Source organism: Lycium barbarum, chromosome 6 (assembly GCF_019175385.1).
Source record: "Lycium barbarum isolate Lr01 chromosome 6, ASM1917538v2, whole genome shotgun sequence".
Classification (NCBI taxonomy): Eukaryota; Viridiplantae; Streptophyta; class Magnoliopsida; order Solanales; family Solanaceae; genus Lycium; species Lycium barbarum.
The window spans coordinates 70,902,132-70,922,008 of NC_083342.1; the positions used below are offsets into that span (position 1 = coordinate 70,902,132).

The following is a 19,877-nucleotide window of genomic DNA, read 5'->3' on the forward strand; positions in this document are numbered from 1 at the left end:
TACTAATCAAAAGTAAGTTATAAACTATGCAAAATCACAATGAAGCAATAGATTTCATGAATTCTATGTTTAAAACTCTCTTTGTTTTTTTTCAAAACTCTGCCTGATGGGCAAAGTTAATGTTTGACCTTTTTCTGTTAACTGAAGTTACTATAATTTGAGTATAATAACTCAATAAGCATAGTATACTAATCAAAAGTAAGTTATAAACTATGCAAAAATCTCAATGAAGCTATAGATTCCATGAATTCTATGTTTAAAACTCTGCTTGATTATTTTCAAAACTGTGCCATATATTCAAAATTCTGCCTGATCAGGCTGAGTTAATGTTTGACCTTTTTCTGTTAACTCAAGTTCCTATTGTTTGAGTATAGTAATTCAATAAGCAGTGTATATAAATCAAAAGTAAGTTATAAACTATGCAAAATCACAATGAAGCTATAGATTTCATGAATTCTATGTTTAAAACTCTGCCTGAAATTAAAAAAAAAAAACACAATGAAGCTTAGATTTCAAGAATTCTTTGTTTAAAACTTTGCTTGATTTTTTTTCAAAACTCTGCCTGATATTCAAAAAAATCACTATGAAGCTATAGATTTCATAAATTCTATGTTTGATCTTTTTCTATTAACTGAAGTTACTACAATTTTAGTATAGTAATTGAATAAGCAGTGTATATACATCAAAAGTAACGTATAAACTAATCAAACCACAAGAAAACAATATATTTCATGAATTTTATGTTCAAAACTCTGCGATCAGGCCGAGTTAATGTTTGATCTTTTATGTTAATTGAAGTTACTACAATTTCAGTATAGTAGTTCAATAAGCATTATATATTAATCAAAAGTAACGTATAAACTAATCAAAATCAAAATAAAGCAATAAATTTCATGAATTCTATGTTCAAAACTCTGCCTAATATTCAACTCTATTTGATCGTTATATCACCTGTTTTTGAACATTTAAGTCATAATAAACTAAACGAACGTTATTTGTTGATATTTTCAAATAATAACAAATATAAACTTAATCAAACAGCTAAATTATTTAGAATTACGTTCAATTGAATTACATTCAATTGAATTGCGTTCAATTAAAACTTATTCATAAATTTACCTTTTTCTGACGATGTAGCAGCATAAACAACAGATTTTAGCCAGGTGAAACTTTGGAGAATTGAGATTTGGTTTAGTTGGAGCAAATTGCCCAGTGAAAAGGTGTTTTTGTGTTTTCGTTTGGAGATTTCTTTTACCCCCTATTTGGATGGTGGTTTCCCGTGGTTCATTAATGTATGGTTTTCTATGAAACTATGTTTGTTTCCATTGTTCTTAAAATTATGTGGTATGGTATTGTAAACCCGTGGTTCATCCCATGGTTATATAACCATGAAAAGTCCCAATTTTTGTAACCACGGATTTGGTGGTTTTTCCATGGTTACGTATTTCATTTCTCCATTATACCCCACCCTCCACTATCCACCCCACCCCAACCCCACCCTACCACTCACCCCTACCACTCACCCCCACCCCACCCCTACCCTACCACCCACCCCCACCCCAAGTACCCCACTCCTCTGCTACCCACCCACACCACCTTAATCACTACCCACTACCCCTCACCACCGCCCAACTCCACCCCACAACAACTCACCCCCACCCCCACCCTCATCTCACAACCACCCACCTCACACCACTCACCCCTCCACCACCCCCACCCACTACCCCTCATCACCACCCACCCCCACCCCCATAACCACTTACCCCACCCTACCATCCACTACCCTACCCTCATCCCACAACCACCCACCCTCCACCACCCCCACCCAATACCTACTTATTTTTTAAAGTTTCTATTTTATTCTTTACCTGAGTTTTAGTAATATATATAAACTAATTTCTAATTAAGAGTTAAGGATATTTTAGTAAACTTACAAGTTATTATACAGTACCATACAGTCAAACCAAACAATACAAATGTTATTAAACCATAACAAACGATACAGTCTATCCAAATATTGTGTTAATTAATACAGTACAATATAATACAACACTATACTGTACCATTAATGAACAAAAACAACCATCCAAATAGAGGGTTAGGTGAAGGCTTTCATATGTTTTGGGGTCGGGGGTAAAATTGTCTTTTTAGTTACGGGTGGATACAGCTTAAGGGTAAATTATAAAGACCACGATTTACGTTGGCAAAATTTAAAGACCAGCGCGTTGGCAGGGTATTCGTGCCAATTGCCCATTGGAGAAGGCCCCATATGAGGCCCAAATCGTTTTTCCAAGTAACACAGCGTAGATTTCATGAATAAAATGGGCGTTTGGAAGCGCAGGCAGTTGAGTACTCTTAAGTCATTTGCTGTCTTACCAGAAAACATCTGAGATAGTAGTGTGCAGTGTCATCTTATCCCGCGTAAATAATAGAAGAGTAGTAATACCCTAACACGGCGAGGGAGAATGTCTTATGTACCTCCTCACCTGAGAAACAGCACTGTAAACAGTAACGGCGGCGATCACTTGTCGTCCAAACAATTGGAAAAGGCGAATTCAGCTCGACGGAGCTCCTCCGTCAATTACTCATTGCCCAAGAGTGTCGCCATCCCTGACCCTGTCTTCCCCCACTGGAAGCCTTCCGAACGTGTTCTTCGTCTTAAATCCGAGCAGGCATTTCCACTCCCCTTATTTACATTTTTACCCTTAAATGCCCACTTGTAATATCTTCTTACGGTTTTACTCTGTCTTTTCCATCTTAAACTTCTTCTACTCTTGCTTAATTTTTTTTTTGTGCTGCCTTAAATCCTGCAAAATAAGAAATAGTAAGTTTGCATATACTGTGCTAATTTGCAGTTCAATTGGATTCTTCATACTAGTTGATTGAAAAGCTGCATCATATGTTTGTGCTCTTAGTCTCAGATTTATTCCCAGAGCAAGGGCTATTCCCTGGTGTGTGAAGTTACTTGTATCTTTAGGCCTTCACCCCAACATTATAATTATTATCCACTTTTACATGCTACACTGATTTTCTGATCAACTTTGGACATTTCAGTTGTAAAATACAACTAGTTATTTAGATTCCAAGTGTGTCAATATTTGCTAACTGTAATTTGAGCAAGTGCAGTGTGCAAAAAGTAAATGCTCTGATCCTGATTTACGTCTTTGATGTGCATTTCTATCTGCAGATAGAAGAGATTCGACTGAGGCTTAACGTTGATGTCAATGTGGCTCCAGGCTCATGTCCTCCACCTTCACCTATTGAATCATTTCCTGATATGGTTAGTTGAATGTTGAATTAATCATTGACAAATCACCTAATTGGGTTTTCAATATGTATATTATTTGGAAAACCTGGTTGGTTGTTCTCTCTGCAGTGCTTGCATGCAAGCATCGTGAAGGATATTGAAAAGCATGGCTACACTGCACCAACCTCTATTCAGGCTCAAGCCATGCCTGTTGCTCTTAGCGGCAGGGATCTCTTGGGTTGTGCAGAAACCGGTAGCGGCAAGACCGCTGCATTCAGCATACCTATGATACAGGTTGTTATTCCATTTGTGTTATTATCATGTCATGCTGTTAGTCTGTCAAGGATGTACCTCATCTTGCTTATATGAGTGTTTGATGTTTAATAAGTTTTATACATGTTATTTTCTTTCGATACAGCACTGCCTGGCTCAACAACCTCTTCAACGTGGTGATGGACCTTTGGCATTAGTGTTGGCACCTACGAGGGAGCTTGCACAACAAATAGAGAAAGAGGTAGGTTGCGGGCACTTTAAAATATGTTGCATTTTCTTCATATTCTGCATATATATGTTTCATTGGCCCTCTTTTCAATGTGGTTTCCCACATCTCAAATTCTAAACTCCATCAGACCCTTGGAATTGCCTTATCTTTCTTTTTATTGTGTAATTCATTTATACAAAATACACTGTTTTCTTTTTCTTTCTTTCTTTCGGTTTCATTCAAACATAAAGAACTTTCTCTGATGTGGTGCTAACAGTCTAATAACCATATAAAAGGGACCTACAAAACACAATACACTTCTCTGTTAGGCTTGCTTCGCTTCTTCAAACTCGAATAATGCTCATCTTTCAAAAACAGTTTTGTTAGTCAATTACACAAGTTACTGTCTTTTGCTACTGAAGCATGTTGTATCCCCTTGACTTTCTTTTGTCGTGTTGGTGTTTATAAATTAACTTGGTCTCTGTGATTCACAAGGAGTGGACTTCAATATCACTAGGTCCCGATTACTCATTGCCTTTCTGATTTTGTTTTATTACTGTGCAAAGCCTCCTCGTCTAACTTTGAAAATTTTCCTCATAACCAATAATTTTGCATGTGTATGTACCCGTATTCGTTATTACCAATATAGTGGCGAGGCATATCCAATGTGGCCATGCTGTAGACAAGAAAAATCTCAATTTATTGTATTTTGCCTTTAAATATTATGTTTATAGTTGAACTGCTAAACATTATCTTTTCAGGTTACGGCTTTCAGCATGTCTCTGGATTCCTTTAAGACCGCAATTGTTGTAGGTGGGACAAACATTAGTGAGCAGGTAACTTCATTTTTATTATCATTATTAGGGTGCTCTAGTTATCTGTGTGGTTTATACGTACTACAGGAGGATAAGTAAACCAGCGTCTCTTCTTTTATTCTTGGACTTGTTGCTGGGTTGTGCCTTGGAGCAATCATTTTCATCTTTTATGTTACCCGAAGATGCAAGTCTAGCGTTTTCATATTTTGTAACTGTGGTTTTTTATTGGATGCTAAGACAGAGATCTGAGCTTCGAGCAGGAGTACATATAGTGGTTGCTACTCCGGGAAGACTTATAGATCATTTACAGCAAGGAAATACTTCCCTCTGTAGGATCGGTTTTGTTGTTTTGGATGAGGCTGATAGAATGCTTGACATGGGGTTTGAACCTCAGATAAGAGAGGTATTTCTTTTTCAATTTTGTTTATTTTATCTTTTCGAGGGAACATTATTTTCCATTTTACCTGTTTGTCTGGTCTTCTGTAACTCATTTGTTTGTGTCTCCCTTATGTTCGTGAGGAGTATGCTGTTGTTTCTGGTATCTTACATGCATTTGCCGGTCATTTTAGTAGCTGTTTTGCTACCGTAAACTATAGAACATTGCTTGGTAGTGCCTTTTAGATTATTTTGTTCTGCTAGTATTTTTTTGTAAAATCAGAAAACCTCTTATGTCATTTGCTCCTGAATTATTATCTCTGCCTTTTGTTCATTAACTATTGTAATATGTTATAGATACCAATTTGGCATCAAGCTGGAATGATTCGTTTGCTGTTTTTCCTTGTTCTGCATGACTAAATATGCTATCGAACACCATAAATGACAACTTCCAAATGTTACTCTATCGTAGGTGATGCGAAATCTTCCAGAAAAGCATCAAACACTGCTCTTCAGTGCCACCATGCCAGCAGAAATTGAAGCACTGGCACAGGTTCTGTCTCTATTTACTTCTTCTTCATATTAGCCCAGGTATTTAAAATGATACCCTAGTGGGCTTATTTTGTGGATACTAGGATCCTTAGATTGTAAGGCTGATTCTAAGCATGATCAGATTCTTCGTAGAATCTATCAATGATATACCATGCAAATTCAATGTCGGGAAAAAAAATGAAAATTATGTCAAGCTAGAAATTTCTCTATTTTTGATTGGCAATACTTCTTGTTAGAAAGGGTAAACCTATTAAACCATAACGAATTCACTTTAAGGAAACTTGTATGGCCTGAAATCTTGAATTCTGTTTGAGATCTTGTTCATAAAGCACTTGCTTCCGTATTTTGTTGTTTTACTTCAACAACGTCATTCTCCATGTATATGCAATTCATTATCACTTAAAAGTTTCCAGGTTTGACAAACATATGATGTGGTCTATGTTTTTGTTTTGTAAAAGAGGTGTTACTTATCTCTTATGATTGTTACAGGATTACTTGACTAATCCTGTTCGAATAAAAGTTGGAAAAGTAAGCAGCCCGACTGCAAATGTTTCCCAGAATTTAGAGAAGGTACCCGAAAACGATAAGGTATGTTTATTGCTGAATTTAAACAGCAAAGACCACAGATTGACTTGCATTACTTTTAATGGGTTCAATGGTTCCATTTTTGTTGCAAGCCTTTGTTTTTTTTTTTTCAACTTTATTTATCTTCCTTGTTTGTTACTTGTATGTTTTGAGTTATGCATCTAACGATGTTGCATTCTTCATAGTTTGCCCGTAGGGTGTGTCTCTCGGACATTTATGGCTATGGAGCATAATAATCAATACTAAAATCCACATTACCAAAAATAATCAATACTAAAATACATGTCATTATTATAGTGATACATCCACATTAATGTTGATGCAAGATATATATGTGTGTGCTTTTGGGTGGGTCATAGCGGGTTTTAGGCTTGACAAGGCTGTCTCAGTCAAGAATTCTCTAATGCGTAAGGACTAAGGAGCTAACTCTTACTCTGTGAAGTAATGAGATTCTGATCAGCATAAGTGTGCCTTGTTAGAAGGGGAGCCTTGGCGTAACTGGTAAAGTTGCTGCCATGTGACCAGGAGGTCACGGGTTCGAGTCGTGAAAATAGCCTCTTGCAGAAATGCAAGGTAAGGCTGCGTACAATAGACTCTTGTGGTCCGGCCCTTCCCCGGACCCCGCGCATAGCGGGAGCTTAGTGCACTGGGCTGCCCCTTATAAGTGTGCCCCGTTCCAATTTATGTGGCACACTTTCCTTTGTAGTCTATCCCAAAAAGAATGTCACCTTTCCATAATAGAAACAATTTAACTTTAAAATTCTCCCTTTACCCTTAATGAAATGATTTATAGCCACACAAATATCTAAGTATCATTTTAGACCACAAATTTCAAAAGTCTTCCTTTCCTTCTTAAACTTTGTGCCAAGTCAAATGGTGCCACATAAATTGGGACGTAAGGAGTAATATTCTTCAAACCTGAAGGTGATAAAAAGTGTTAGCTCTCTTGAGTTTGAATCCTTGCATATAATCATATAATTTGTGAAGCAACTTTAATTAAGAAGAACTGCATGTATCTTGTCGGAGAGTTCGCTGTCTTTTCCCCATGTATCAATTAAAGTGGTTCTGACCCTATTTATTGTCATTGTTTACAAAAACAACTATGGTGAATCAATCAATCCAATTTATTAGGATGCTATTCAAAGTCTTGATTGAAATATGTATAAGTATCATATTGCACAAAGTGGGGAATATAAATGTAGATGAATCCACACACAAATCTTTCTTTCTAAGAAATCTAACAATCATCAATACAAAAATGGATTTATAGGGGCTTCAATGATAAATATGAGGCATTTGCAACCTAAAGTGTTGCCTAGCGGCCAATGGTGAGCGAAAACCTTGGAGGACCTGGGTTCAAGTCCCAGCAGAGATAAAAAATGCTAGATGATTTTTCTCATCTGCCTAAACGTTGGTGGGCAAAGTTATCTGGTACCTGTGCTGGTGGGAGGTAGCAGTACCCGGTGGAATAGTCGAGCTGCACGCAAGCTGGCCTGGATACCACCGTTATAATTTTTTGTTTATAAATAAGAGGCATAACAGTTCTGTAACTTTGTAGAGTATTCTCCTCCATCAAGGGCTCTTCCATTCACTAGGTTCTGCACATAGTTACGTGAGGACAATTCTCCATTCTCTCCTTTGTTCTGTTCACGCTATCAATTTACCAGCAACTCCTTCAGTGATTGAGTCTTCAAAATGCAACTATAAGCGATTCACATTTTGATATGTCCTTTGCTGGAGAGTTTTGTAAATTATATGGTCTTTTGGAAATGTAACATTTTTGTCGTGCAGTTATGAAAGACCAAATATATACCAAATTTTTGTCTCGCGGTTGTACTTTTCTTAGATTTCTTTTCCAATATTTGGTCACGGCGAATACGGAGTTATGTCATAAACTATCTTGTACTTGAAGTCAATCTTAGATAGGTGGAAAAAGAAGTTTTCAAGATTAGGTATTAATCGTCACCTAAAAAAAAAAGATGATGTCACCAGATCTATGGTTCTTTCGTCGTGATTATAGCTTGACGTTGTTGTGATGATAAATCTTGTAGATTGACCAACTTTTGGATTTGCTGGTTGAGGAGGCTGCTCAAGCTGAAAGATCTGGTCATCCCTTCCCTTTGACCATTGTATTTGTGGAACGGAAGGTATAATTTCTTGAACTCTGATTTTCCTTTCTGATTTTTCTGTTGCCCTATCTATGCTAATGTTGCCTTTCCCAAGAATTACCTGCTGAAGAGTATAGAAGATCATTAAAGGAAAAAGTGAAGTGTAATATTTTAAATCACCTGCTACTTTTTGAAGTGTGATTACCTTCTTTAAGGTTTCGCATCCAATCTTTATTCTTTGTTTTCCGCCATGTTTTGTTTTAGCTTCAAGGGAACAGTAGCGATCACACAAATGTTAATAGCCAAACCGACCTTCTACCTGCAATGTGACCATGTTGACCTCTAGCATAACATCAATGACCCATGTGAAAGAATAATGGTTTGTTGCTTATGGAAAAGTTATTTGCTATTGGCTAAGCTAAGCTACATAGGCTTGAAAATCCAACTTCTAAATGTAATGAACCCTTTGGATAGCCAACAGCATAATAATTTATTGCCAACGAGATTGATTGATGGAACCTCAGCTGTCTTCATTTAATCTTGTCGGAGACTTGCGATTGCAATGACAAAAATGGCATAGTGGACTTTGAGTTCTCATAAAAGCTAGGATGCAAAGTCCTGCTATCATTCACATTGTTGGATTTGTCCTAGAGCGTGGGGAAGTTTCCAAGTGTGCCATAGATCATTAGCCCTCTCCAAGTTACATAACTTGAGAGAATGTCTTTCTGTTTACACTATCAGACTGTATAATTATTTTTAAGTAGCACGTGATTGCACATTGCAGGACTTAGTTCACTCTTTTTTGGAGTGGGTTCATCTTAGTTTCTGGTTAGTCTATCATTAGTGACTTTTAAGCTGTAATATTGGAGGTGGAGGTTCTGTTGTTTATTGCTGATCAAGATTGAGATATAAATTTTAGGCTAAGTTACTACCGCCTTGATTTTAGCTCTTGCAACTTTATGGTACCTCCAACGTCGGTCTTCAATTTAAGTGTGAATTAGCCCAAAACATCTGGTCAACACTTGAAAATCAATAAGAATATAAAAGAGTAGGCCACATTTAGTGACTCAGAAGATCCCAGCTAAACTTCGTAACATCATTTTAACAAAAAATGCACCTATTTATAGTGGTGAAGGAATGTGGAATATACAAATATATATGTGGACTAAATGCTCGAACACTGCTTCTGTGAGCTCTACATTCTATATGAGCTCACATTGCCCATCCCAAACCCGCATAAAAGAGAGCTGTGCAAAGTTAATTGTCAACGTAAAACTAGTCAGTTTATGATGCCTCACAATATTAAATGCGTCCAAATGGGTTAAATGGATTTTGAAGATTTATGTAATGGATTGTGTTTGAGACGTCATAGTTGTTGCACTTATGCTTGACTCATTAGATCTGCGCCCCATTGACTTCCAATAGTAGCTAGAGGCTTGGAGGAGTCTATTGGGAATACAGATTCTCCTATTTTAGGTCTTTAACTTTCTTTTTATAGTCAATCAATCAACCACTGCTGAGTAGTCAAAAGCAAAAAGCACAGAAAAACGCCAAAGCGCCAAAGCCTGTTGGAGCTTTAAGTGCAATGTGCAATTAAAGCGTGGGTTTTTTTTTTTTTTTTTTAAAGCGTGGGCTTTAGAAAAGAGCTAATGAAGAAAAGATAAAAAATAGAAATATAATGTAAAAGAAAATGTAACTATAAACGCAAACAATAATTGTTTGGACAAAAGAATGGAAAAATTATAAGTAAGCTCTCTATATATGTTATATATATAAAAAAGTAAACGCTCTCTCTCTCTCTCACTATATATTTATATATATATTGGGATGGGATCTTGGATCATATGTACTAATGTTGATGTTAAAATCTTGATAGCATAAACATCTTGTGCAGTAATCGAAAATAAAAAACAATAAAAAGTAAAGGACTCAGAAACTTACTTTGAATATGGAGAGCATTATTAAATTTTGAAAACTAATACATGAGAGAGAATGCTTGAACTTTGAAAGATTTGATGTTTTGTTGGAGGAGAGGAGGAGAAGACTAAGGCATGGAATGTGGTTCCTCTTGCGATGATGTGGGTGGTTTGGAGAGAGAAATAGGAGAGCTTTCGACGGGGTAGAGGCGAGTTTTAGTCAGTTGAGGAGTAGCCTCCGGTCTCTTATTTTCTTTTGGTGCACCCATGAAATTCCTAGTTGTATAGAAGAATGGGTGGATTTTGTAGAGAATGATATTTTGTAGGTTCTTTACCTTTTGGTATACCCCTTGTATATGGTTTGTTTTGTGGCCATGTTTATAAATGAAAATACCTTTACCTGATTAAAAAAAAGAAGAGAGAGAATGCTTGAACACATGAAATTTTTACAGAGAAAATTCAAAGAGAGCTAGAATCGCCAAGTGAGATCTGCTCTTTCTTACATATGAGAGCCATTTTATAGGCCTCAATTTGAACTATCACTATCGGTCACTTTTGTCCATTCTTGAATTTGTCCATGGGGATCTTTGACTATTTGTAGTTAGATTGACCGTTTGATTGACATGTTGTCCTCCTAGAAGTTTTCGATGCAAGTGCCTTCTTGTATGCATTATTTCTGATTAGCTTAGTCTTCTTTATTGATGATCCGCTCATTCCTTGAAATATTGATAGTTGCTTAAATTATTGTCGCTTTTGAAAGTATTGATGGTTGCTTTACTTGTGACCTTGCCGGTTCACCTTCTCAAATTGAAATATTCTGACTTTAATAGCCACACTTGAATACTGTTTTTGTCCTTTAAAATATTGAGCAATTCCTACTGAATTTTGCGTATCTCCGTTGTCATTACTGGATGACACGGTGTTCAATTATTGTCGCTTTTAAAAATATTGATAGTTGCTTTACTTTTACCATGCGACCCCACCTTCTGATAATTGAAATGATTTAATAGCCACACTTTGAATGCTTTTTTTTTCCTTTAAAATTTAGGTGGTAGGTTTGACTTTTGAGGCATTCCTCCTGAATTTTGCATATCTTTGTTGTCATTATTGAATGGCATGGTGTTCAATAATTCTGCTACTTCTCAAAGTCTATCTTCAGTAGAATCAAAATTTAGACAGTCTTTAGCAAAAGGGTCGTAAAAAATCTTATTTCAAAACAAATATTTCAAAAAAATATTTGAAATGTTAACAGTCTCAATAATCTTATTTCAAACAAGTTGCTTGTTGGGTAAGTCTTTCAAGTTTTGATTGTCAAATAAAATTTACAAAGGAGAATCAAATTCTTTACCTAGAGATTTTCTATGGGAAAGAATGAGGCCGTCGTCGCCAAAGCCACATCTCTGAAAAAGAAAAAAAGTAATCAGTATTAGCTCAATTTCCACCATAACTAGCACCTGCAACACCTCAAAAAACACTTCCATATCCAGTCACAACCCCTACTAGTAGCCAACATTCAATAACCTGAACCAAAAGCAGTTATGAAATGAAAACCCTTACTAGCTATTCAGCAAAGCCTCCCGTTACTCCCAATAAAACCTCTCAACCATCAACCTCAACAATCAATTTTGAATATATTTACCATTTCAGTTATGTCAATTCTTGCTATTGAACGTTCTCAATTATCAGATGATATCAATAAATATAAAAAAATTAATTACATCAACAACTATGTTGAAACCAATGATCCTTGCAAACCAAAGAATATGACGGGCTTATCCAGAGGTTTCCACGACTCAATTAAGATTGAAAACATAATGAAAGGTTAATATGACCCTTCAGTGTTCAGTGGTCAATGTTCAATATTCAAATTTCATCATAAAAAAGATATTTAGCCTGCGGACTTCCGAAGAGCACTTGCATACTCGAAGGCCTTTGCCAGTTTAATATAGACCACAAACCTGTGATTGCTTTGATTATAAGGATGCATGGTTCAATTTCCTATACCCGGATGATTTTGTGATTGTTGGCAAGGCTTTCGAGGAAATGAAAAGGTCTTATCCCTCTCCTACCAGATAGCCTTCTCCAAGTTTCATCAACAACACAAAAATCAGTCAGTTACTAGCTCATATTCAATATTGCAAGTTTTTTTCTGAACCAAGCGAATTTCATACATTATTCCCTTAGGGTCTTTTCCTGGTCTGGATTAGGATAAATCTAATCTAATCTCAAATCTAGTTTAGAGCAATCTACAAGTGGTTCTCTACTTCTCACAAGTCAACTTGTCCATTGTGTCAATCTCCTTTTTGATGTATCGTTCAAAGTAGTGATGCCTTAAAAAATGTAATGTTCTTGAAGAATACGGAAGACAATTGTAGTTTACCAGTCAGCTCTTGGTCAAACCAATTTTTTAGTGCAAAAGATGTCACCTGCAGTTTTACCCTACCTCTATCTATCACTAATCTGATTTGCTACATTCTCAGTCCATCTTATTCAGTTAGGAACAGACAGGCTCATTAGCAAAGCCCATTGTACACACTTGAGAAACTCCTTCGGATCACTTCCTAGCACTTATTTGGGCCTCCCCCTGGGTGCCAAGTTCAAGTGTTGTGATATTTGGAATGGGGTGGTGGAGAAATTTGAGAAGAGACTGTCTACTTGGCAACTCCAGTACCTATCTTTGGGTGGAAGACTCACTTTGATCAGCAGTGTTCTAGACAGTATTCCAACATATTTTATGTCGCTTTTTCCCATCCCAAAGAAGGTGCTAGAAAGGCTGGATAAGATCAGGAGAAACTTCTTATGGGAAGGAAACAGCAGCACTCATAAGGTCCATCTAATAAAATGGGACAAAGTTTTGCTCCCAAAATGCAATGGGGGTCTTGGGGTCAAAGATCTGGCAATCCATAACAAATCTACTTATGAAATGGCTATGGAGATTTGGTTCTGAAAATGGTAGCCTCTGGAAAGATGTGGTCATAGCAAAGCATGGAAAGAAAGACAACTGGAGCTCTAACGCTGTGAATCTACCCTATGGAGTTGGTCCTTGGAAATTTATCAGTAACCTAGGCTCGGAATTTTCTCATGGAATACACTTCAAACCCGGGGCTGGTGAGTATATCAAGTTTTGGAAGGATAGATGGCTCAACAATTCTACTCTCATGGTGGATTATCCCAATATCTTTAACATAGCTATGGATAAGGACTCCACAATTGCTCAAAACAGGACTAACAACCACTGGGATGTGCATTTCAGAAGGTTTGTGCAAGACTGGGAACTTGGGAGTTTGATGGAAATGTTGGCAAAAGTGGAAGCTCACAATATTGATGAAAGTGAAGCAGACAGGCTCAGGTGGGGAAGCAAAGGCATTTTCACAGTGAAAGAATGCTATAGACAACTCTGCTCACAAAGTCAAGTTCCTGATAGATGGCCATGGAAACTAGTATGGAAGACCAATCTGCCTACGAGGATCAAATGCTTCAGTTGGATTACACTAAACAATGCTTGTCTTACTCTAGACAATCTAAATAGGAGAGGATTAGAGTTGGACAACACCAGATGCTTCTTTTGCAACACAACTCCAGAGACAGTCAACCACCTTTTTCTTCAATGCCCAGTAGCATATGACCTCTGGAACATGTTCTTGTGTTTTTTCAGTTTAAGTTGGGTGATGCCGCAAAGTTTAAGGGAAGCTCAAATTTCTTGTAGTCTTCAGTTAGTTGATAAAACCATCAGAAAGATCTGGAATACGATTCCGGCTGTAATTTTTTGGTGTATTTGGATCGAGAGGAATAGAAGATGTTTTGATGGTTCCTCAACTACCACCCCCATTCATGCACTTAGAGCGAAATGTCTAGTAAACCTTTATTGCTGGACAATGTTGTCCCCAGTGACTAGTACAGATCAGTTTTTGGATTTTATTAGCACCCTAGTTTTAGAGGGAGCCAATGTATAGGGGTATTTGTAATTAGCCCCTGTAATTATGCATCTGCTTGATGCCTTTTCTCAATGAAACAACTTACTTCATCAAAAAAAAAAAAAAAAACTCCTTAGGATTAGTACAACTACCATTCTTTTTCTTGGATCAGTTATTACAACTACTATGTTGTGCCACTTGATTGTTGGGGATGAGGCGGCTGACCTCAGTACCACAGGTTTGTGATCCTAGAGTGGACAGTAAGACTAAGGATTCCTTTGATCTAATAATTTTCTTCCCTCTTAGAACTGATGTCTATCCAGTCCTTCTATATGCTTTTGTGAATGGCTAGGGCTTTTTGAGCTTGTACATCCTTATGCCCTTGTTCCCTGGTAAGGGCTTTTAGTTTTTTTCTTGCACAACTGTCTTAAAATTTTGATATATCTTCTCGAAGAACTTCAGTTTTGTTTTTTAATCTATAAGTGCATGCTTCTAACTATGGTGCTATGCACCATCATCTTGTAGACAAAGTGTGATGAAGTAGCAGAAGCTTTAACACAGCAGGGTTTGCTTGCAACCGCACTTCATGGTGGTCGTAGCCAAAATGAAAGAGAGGCTGCCCTTCGTGATTTCAGACATGGACCTATCGATATCTTGGTATGTTTCAAACATCTAGGGCTGTAATATTTCATGACTTTTTCGCTTGTTGAATACAGATTACTTGTGAATTTCCTTATCCTGAGTTATGTAAGGCAATAGGAGTAATAATATCCCCAAGCAACATCAGTTGGTAGTGCTTCAGTGTGAAACTTTTTTTGTTTTCCTTTGAGGACAAAGTATGCTTTATTGAAATCAAGTAGTCTTTCTGTCCTTTCTCTTTTTCTTCTCCTTTTCCAATTTGTCAGCATTATTTCCACAACAGAATAGATATCAAGTGTCCAAGCTTCATCCCTTTTTGATGCAAAGAGATGATCAAGGTTCTTATTTACTTTTTAATTGTAGGAAGAAGAAATGTTTTGGGGTGGTGTTTGGACCAGGAATTTCTGAAAATATATGATAACTATCTGTTTATTTGTTTGGTCTGTTTTAAATTTCAATATTTTGTTAGAAAAAAAGAGTTAATACCTAACCCCCCCCCCCCCCCCCCCCCCAAAAGTATTCATGTTTTGCAAGTTTAATAGTTAAACTATAGGGTGTTGTTGTAACCTAAGTTACACGGACTCGGGAGCGGGCATCCGATACGGGTACGGATTCGGCAAAATCTAAATTTAAGATTCGGGGGTGCGTATCCGGTTATGGATACGGGTGCGGGGATTCGGCTAAGAAAATTCAAAATTATATAAAGAATAGAGCTATAAAGATATTACAAATTTTGAGAGATATTCTTATGAAAAACTTATATGTATATGAAATAAAAGTACTTCTTGGTATATCTGAAACATGAAGCAACATATATGAAATAAAAGTACTATAATATTTAAGGTATGTCATTTTCCTTATCTTAATCTGTTTTATTTTTTAATTTTGAGAAATCAAAATCTCAAATTTTCCCCCCAAATTTGTCGACGGACTCCAGTCAAAGTATCCGTATGTGATTGACCGTATCCGGAACGTTTGCCGTTCCGGCACCCGCAACTGTCCGTATCCGGGACGGGGACGGCACCCAAAATGGCGAGTCCGTGTAACTTAGGTTGTAACCCCCTTTACTCTTTACATTTCCTATCTAAACGCTCCTGCAGTGCCAGTGTTCATAGAGTGTAGCTTCACTCTCTTTGTAGTCTGTGAGAGGTGGACCAAAAAGAGCATCCATGTGGCATTTTGCATTCATCCTATTAAAATTAAATATTCTTATTTTCAATTTTTTAATTTTTTCGATTCTTTTTTTTTTTTTTTCTATTTCAAAAGTCTACATCTTTTGCTCACCAATAGCAAACTAGTTGAAATCCATAGCCATAGAATAAACACCAAAAAGAATTTAAAAAAACAAAAAAAATAAACCCAGTTGCAAATAATGTTACCTGTCTCAAAAAATAAATCCAGTTGCGAATTACAACTAATTGTTCATTAACGGTAGACTCTGTTACAAAGACATAACTCATAACGCGCATAAAATTGGGTTTTAGATAGGAAATGTTATAGTTCAAGGAGCTTTTTAAGTATTAACTCAAAAAAAAAAAAAGTTTTCTGACCTTTAAAAACAGCTATGAAGCTGTTTCCCAGAGATTGTTTTGGGAACAGAAAGGAACTTTTTAAACAGAAACTTCATCTTAATGTGCTTTATTTTTAGTCGACTTCTTCAAAATCATTTCTGTAATTGCTGCCCAAACACTACCAAAATAAATTCACCTTCTCTAAGAAGGCAAGTGGAAAGCAGGCTTCTGTTTTTGATGAATTACAATATCAGCAATAAAGAAATGGTGAGTTTTTACACTGTGAATTGCTTTCAACAAATGAAATTCTGATTGCTGTTTTTTATTTGGAAACAGAAATTTGTGCTTCCTTTAAAAAATTAGATTACGTAAAATCATTTTTATCCAACACTTAAGACGTGTCTGTCCAAAACTGCCCTAGGGTCACATACAAGAGTGGACTGTTTCCTGTGATGTAAATTTGGTTCTTCGTGAACCTACAACACCAGGCTTTGGAGACCCATGTTGTGCCGACCCTAACTAAGACCGTGTTCTTATCAATATAAATATGATTGTAAAGAATATTAATTATTTTTGCACCCCCAGTACAACTTGCATTCATATAGTCTCACAAACTGAAAATTGTATGTCCTAGTTGAATCGATCTCAATGGATCCATTCTTACAGCCCAGAAGAGAAGAATAGTAAGGATGACATGCTTTGATCATTTTTCACCCGAAACAAAGGTGCTAGCAAACCGCGCAAAATCCCTTTCAATGCGGTATCAAATTACAATGAAATTAATTTGATTAATCATTCTCAAAAAAATTGATTCTTCTTGACATTATTTTTGACACTTTTGAACTTCCATGTATCGGTGCAATTAACTTCTTACTATGGATTGGCAGGTTGCTACTGATGTTGCGTCGAGGGGATTGGATGTCACAGGAGTTGCACATGTAATTAACCTAGATCTTCCCAAGGTATATCAGACTGCAAGAAAAAGAAGTTAGATTTAGAGCTACATTTTATGGACAAATATTATAAACTTGCTAAAACTGTAGGTATACCTTTGGATTCTTACTCCAACGGTTCAACCCATATTAGAATTGTACCCATAACTGAGTCCACGTAATATAAGAATAGAAGCTTCACATGCATAGAAGAGCTTTCAAATTTTGGTATTTTAGTTCTCTTCACAATGTTATACTAGTAATTCTCTGGCATATTTTTGTGAGGGAAGGCCCAAAATATTCCTTTAAGTTTGGGATATGAATTAAGATAGTCCATATTCTTTATTATGGAGCACAAATAATCCTCCAACTATGCAAAACAAGTGCAGTTTTAGTCCCAACTCTAGCCAAAGTGGTAAACACTAACGGAACTTTACCATACACGGATATACCTACCCTTCCCAACCGACCTCATTCAGGAAAAAGTTGCAAAGTTTTCTTCCTTAATTAAATCAATATTAATGCCCTAATCCTAAACTAAAGATAGCTATTATAAAAATTGAGAATCATATCTGTCTCTACACACTAGCACACTACATTTCCAAGGTTAACAATAAGACTCATACACATCAACCAAAGTCCAATACTCATCTCCAGTCTGCAATTTACCATTGAACTAAACCCAAGTTATGATGATGCAAGCTCCTGAGGAAATTTAGAACTTAAGTTGAATGACTATGAAGATCGTTCCTTTGACGCCCGACATAGTGGTACTGTATTTAGAGTTCGCAGTAAGGTTGAAAAGCTAAAAGTGCATCTAAATTCTGAAGCTTATGTCTGAACTAAATTTGCATTCAACATTTTCATATTCACATTACCGTCAAAGATGCCTTTTATAAATCTCAAGGCGTACAACTAATGGGAACCGAACCACAGTTGTGCTCATTCGTTTAACAGCTTCTTCCTTATATGCGATTCCACCGCAAAACAAAAATGGATTTTCTGAGAGGTCAATCTGATTTTTAGTTGGTAACTTTTCTTTTCTTCATATTCTGTTACTGGTGTCATTCAGTAGGATATTCATAATTTATATACTTTCCTTGTACGGATTGTTGAATTTGGCAATTCGTACATTATCTTTAGTTTTGCAATTAAGACTTGCTCATTCTTTTGATTTGGGAAGAAAGCTGACAGCTTTTATGAAATGGTGGATTGAGATAGCTTGTTTGGGGTTGGCTCTGTTACTATTTAACGCTTCAGTTAGAGTTACATTAAAACTGCAATAAAATTGCATAGTTGAAGGACTATTAATGCTTCATATTAAAGAATAGGGATTATTTTGATTCATATTCCGAACTTAAAGGACTTTTGGACCTTTTCTCTATTTTTGTTGGTCATCTTAAGTTCTCCCCGTGGCAACTCTTTTCAGTTATCTATTTAATAATATAGGTCCAAAAAAATTCAGTTTCAAAAAAAATTATAGGTCTAAAAAGTCAGTTTGTTACCTTGAATATGAGCAAACAAGAGCTCGTGATGATGACTTTCTGAATCCTCCTAATTATTGGACTGGTAATCAGTTACAGTGCGTGGAGCTGTGTAACATTGATATCTCTTTTCCTATGTTAATTTAGACCATGGAAGACTATGTACACCGGATTGGAAGGACTGGTCGTGCAGGATCAACGGGCCGAGCTACTTCATTTTACACTGATCGTGATATGGTCTTTCCTTTATACTCAGCTCCTCTCTTGGCTTGTTCATATATGTTAATGTTCATGTTTTGACTTCTGCTTTCTTGCTTGGTTTTATTCACAGTATCTTGTGGCACAAATAAGAAGAGCGATCGCTGATATTGGTTCTGGCAATGATGTGACCATTGCTATGGGAAAGGTATATCTCCTTGGTTTTATCTCATTCTCCTGTTTGTATTCCTATCAATCCTCTTTCCTCTCACTCTGTTTCTCAGAGTATTGTGGTTTTCTTTTTCTTGTATGTGAGGAGCATTTCTGTCTATCATTTATTTTATCTACTATTTGAGGAATTCTGTTATTTTCTTATTTGTTTGTCACATTATTAGACTGCAAGAAGAAAGGAGAGAGAAGCTGCAGCTGCGCAAAAAGAAGCGGGGAGTGAATTGTCTAAACTCTCTTTAGTAGGGTCCACGGTAAATGTGGAGGATAAGTATAGGCACATGATTGCCCCAGCAATGATCAAAAAGGAGGGAGCCGCAGATGATGCTTGGGATGACTGATGTTTTTGTCCACATCTTATGTGCCTCTACTCTGATAGATTGTTGCAATGGCAAGTGCGTGATGCTCCAATTTATGAGATGCTCCAGTGTTTGGGCGTGTACATTTGTAGTGCAAAAACATCTTACATGCAAAGGTAGAAATCAGCAACATGAGGAGCTGCTAGCCCGTGAAACCCTTTCTGTATGTTGTATTGGTGTTCCACACGTGGTTCTTATCAATGAAGGGAAGAATTAGCAAAGTTTTACATGTACTGAAAGCCGGGTGGAAAATCGAGTTCAACTACGTGCTAAAAATGATTTGTGTAGTCTTAATCCATTTGTCTAAATTTTGTTGTTGGTTTGATATTACCACTGTTCATATTCTTTGGTGCACGTATTCCGTTAAACCTCTGCACGCAGGTGTAGGTAATAATCCAAATGAGTGAGATCCTTTTGGCTATAAACGATTTGAAAATCTGTAGATGCACTTCTGTTGGGATATTCTTGAGCATTTACACGAACTGTTATCTGCATTCACTGATGCTTGACAGGATTGCCCAGAAGAAAAAGAA

General features: G+C 36.7%; 1 protein-coding gene across 1 annotated transcript; it reads left to right on the plus strand.

Annotated features, from left to right (window-relative positions):
• The first annotated feature begins 2,229 nt into the window (after nt 1–2,229).
• Nucleotides 2,230–19,769, plus strand: LOC132644163 (DEAD-box ATP-dependent RNA helicase 20-like). The gene is made up of 14 exons (XM_060360742.1): nt 2,230–2,672; nt 3,188–3,280; nt 3,377–3,541; nt 3,666–3,761; nt 4,490–4,564; nt 4,785–4,946; nt 5,391–5,471; nt 5,960–6,058; nt 8,107–8,202; nt 14,519–14,650; nt 17,031–17,105; nt 18,707–18,796; nt 18,891–18,965; nt 19,153–19,769. Exons 1-14 carry the CDS (start codon nt 2,466–2,468, stop codon nt 19,324–19,326), a joined length of 1,620 nt encoding a protein of 539 aa, XP_060216725.1. The 5' UTR covers nt 2,230–2,465; the 3' UTR covers nt 19,327–19,769.
• Nucleotides 19,770–19,877: the final 108 nt, after the last annotated feature.

Coding starts and splice junctions, on each gene's coding strand:
- LOC132644163 (XM_060360742.1), top strand. CDS start 2,466: ATGTCTTATGTACCTCCTCACCTGAGAAACAGCACTGTAAACAGTAAC. Junction 4,947..5,390: donor TTGAACCTCAGATAAGAGAG/GTATTTCTTTTT, acceptor ACTCTATCGTAG/GTGATGCGAAATCTTCCAGA. Junction 5,472..5,959: donor AAATTGAAGCACTGGCACAG/GTTCTGTCTCTA, acceptor TGATTGTTACAG/GATTACTTGACTAATCCTGT.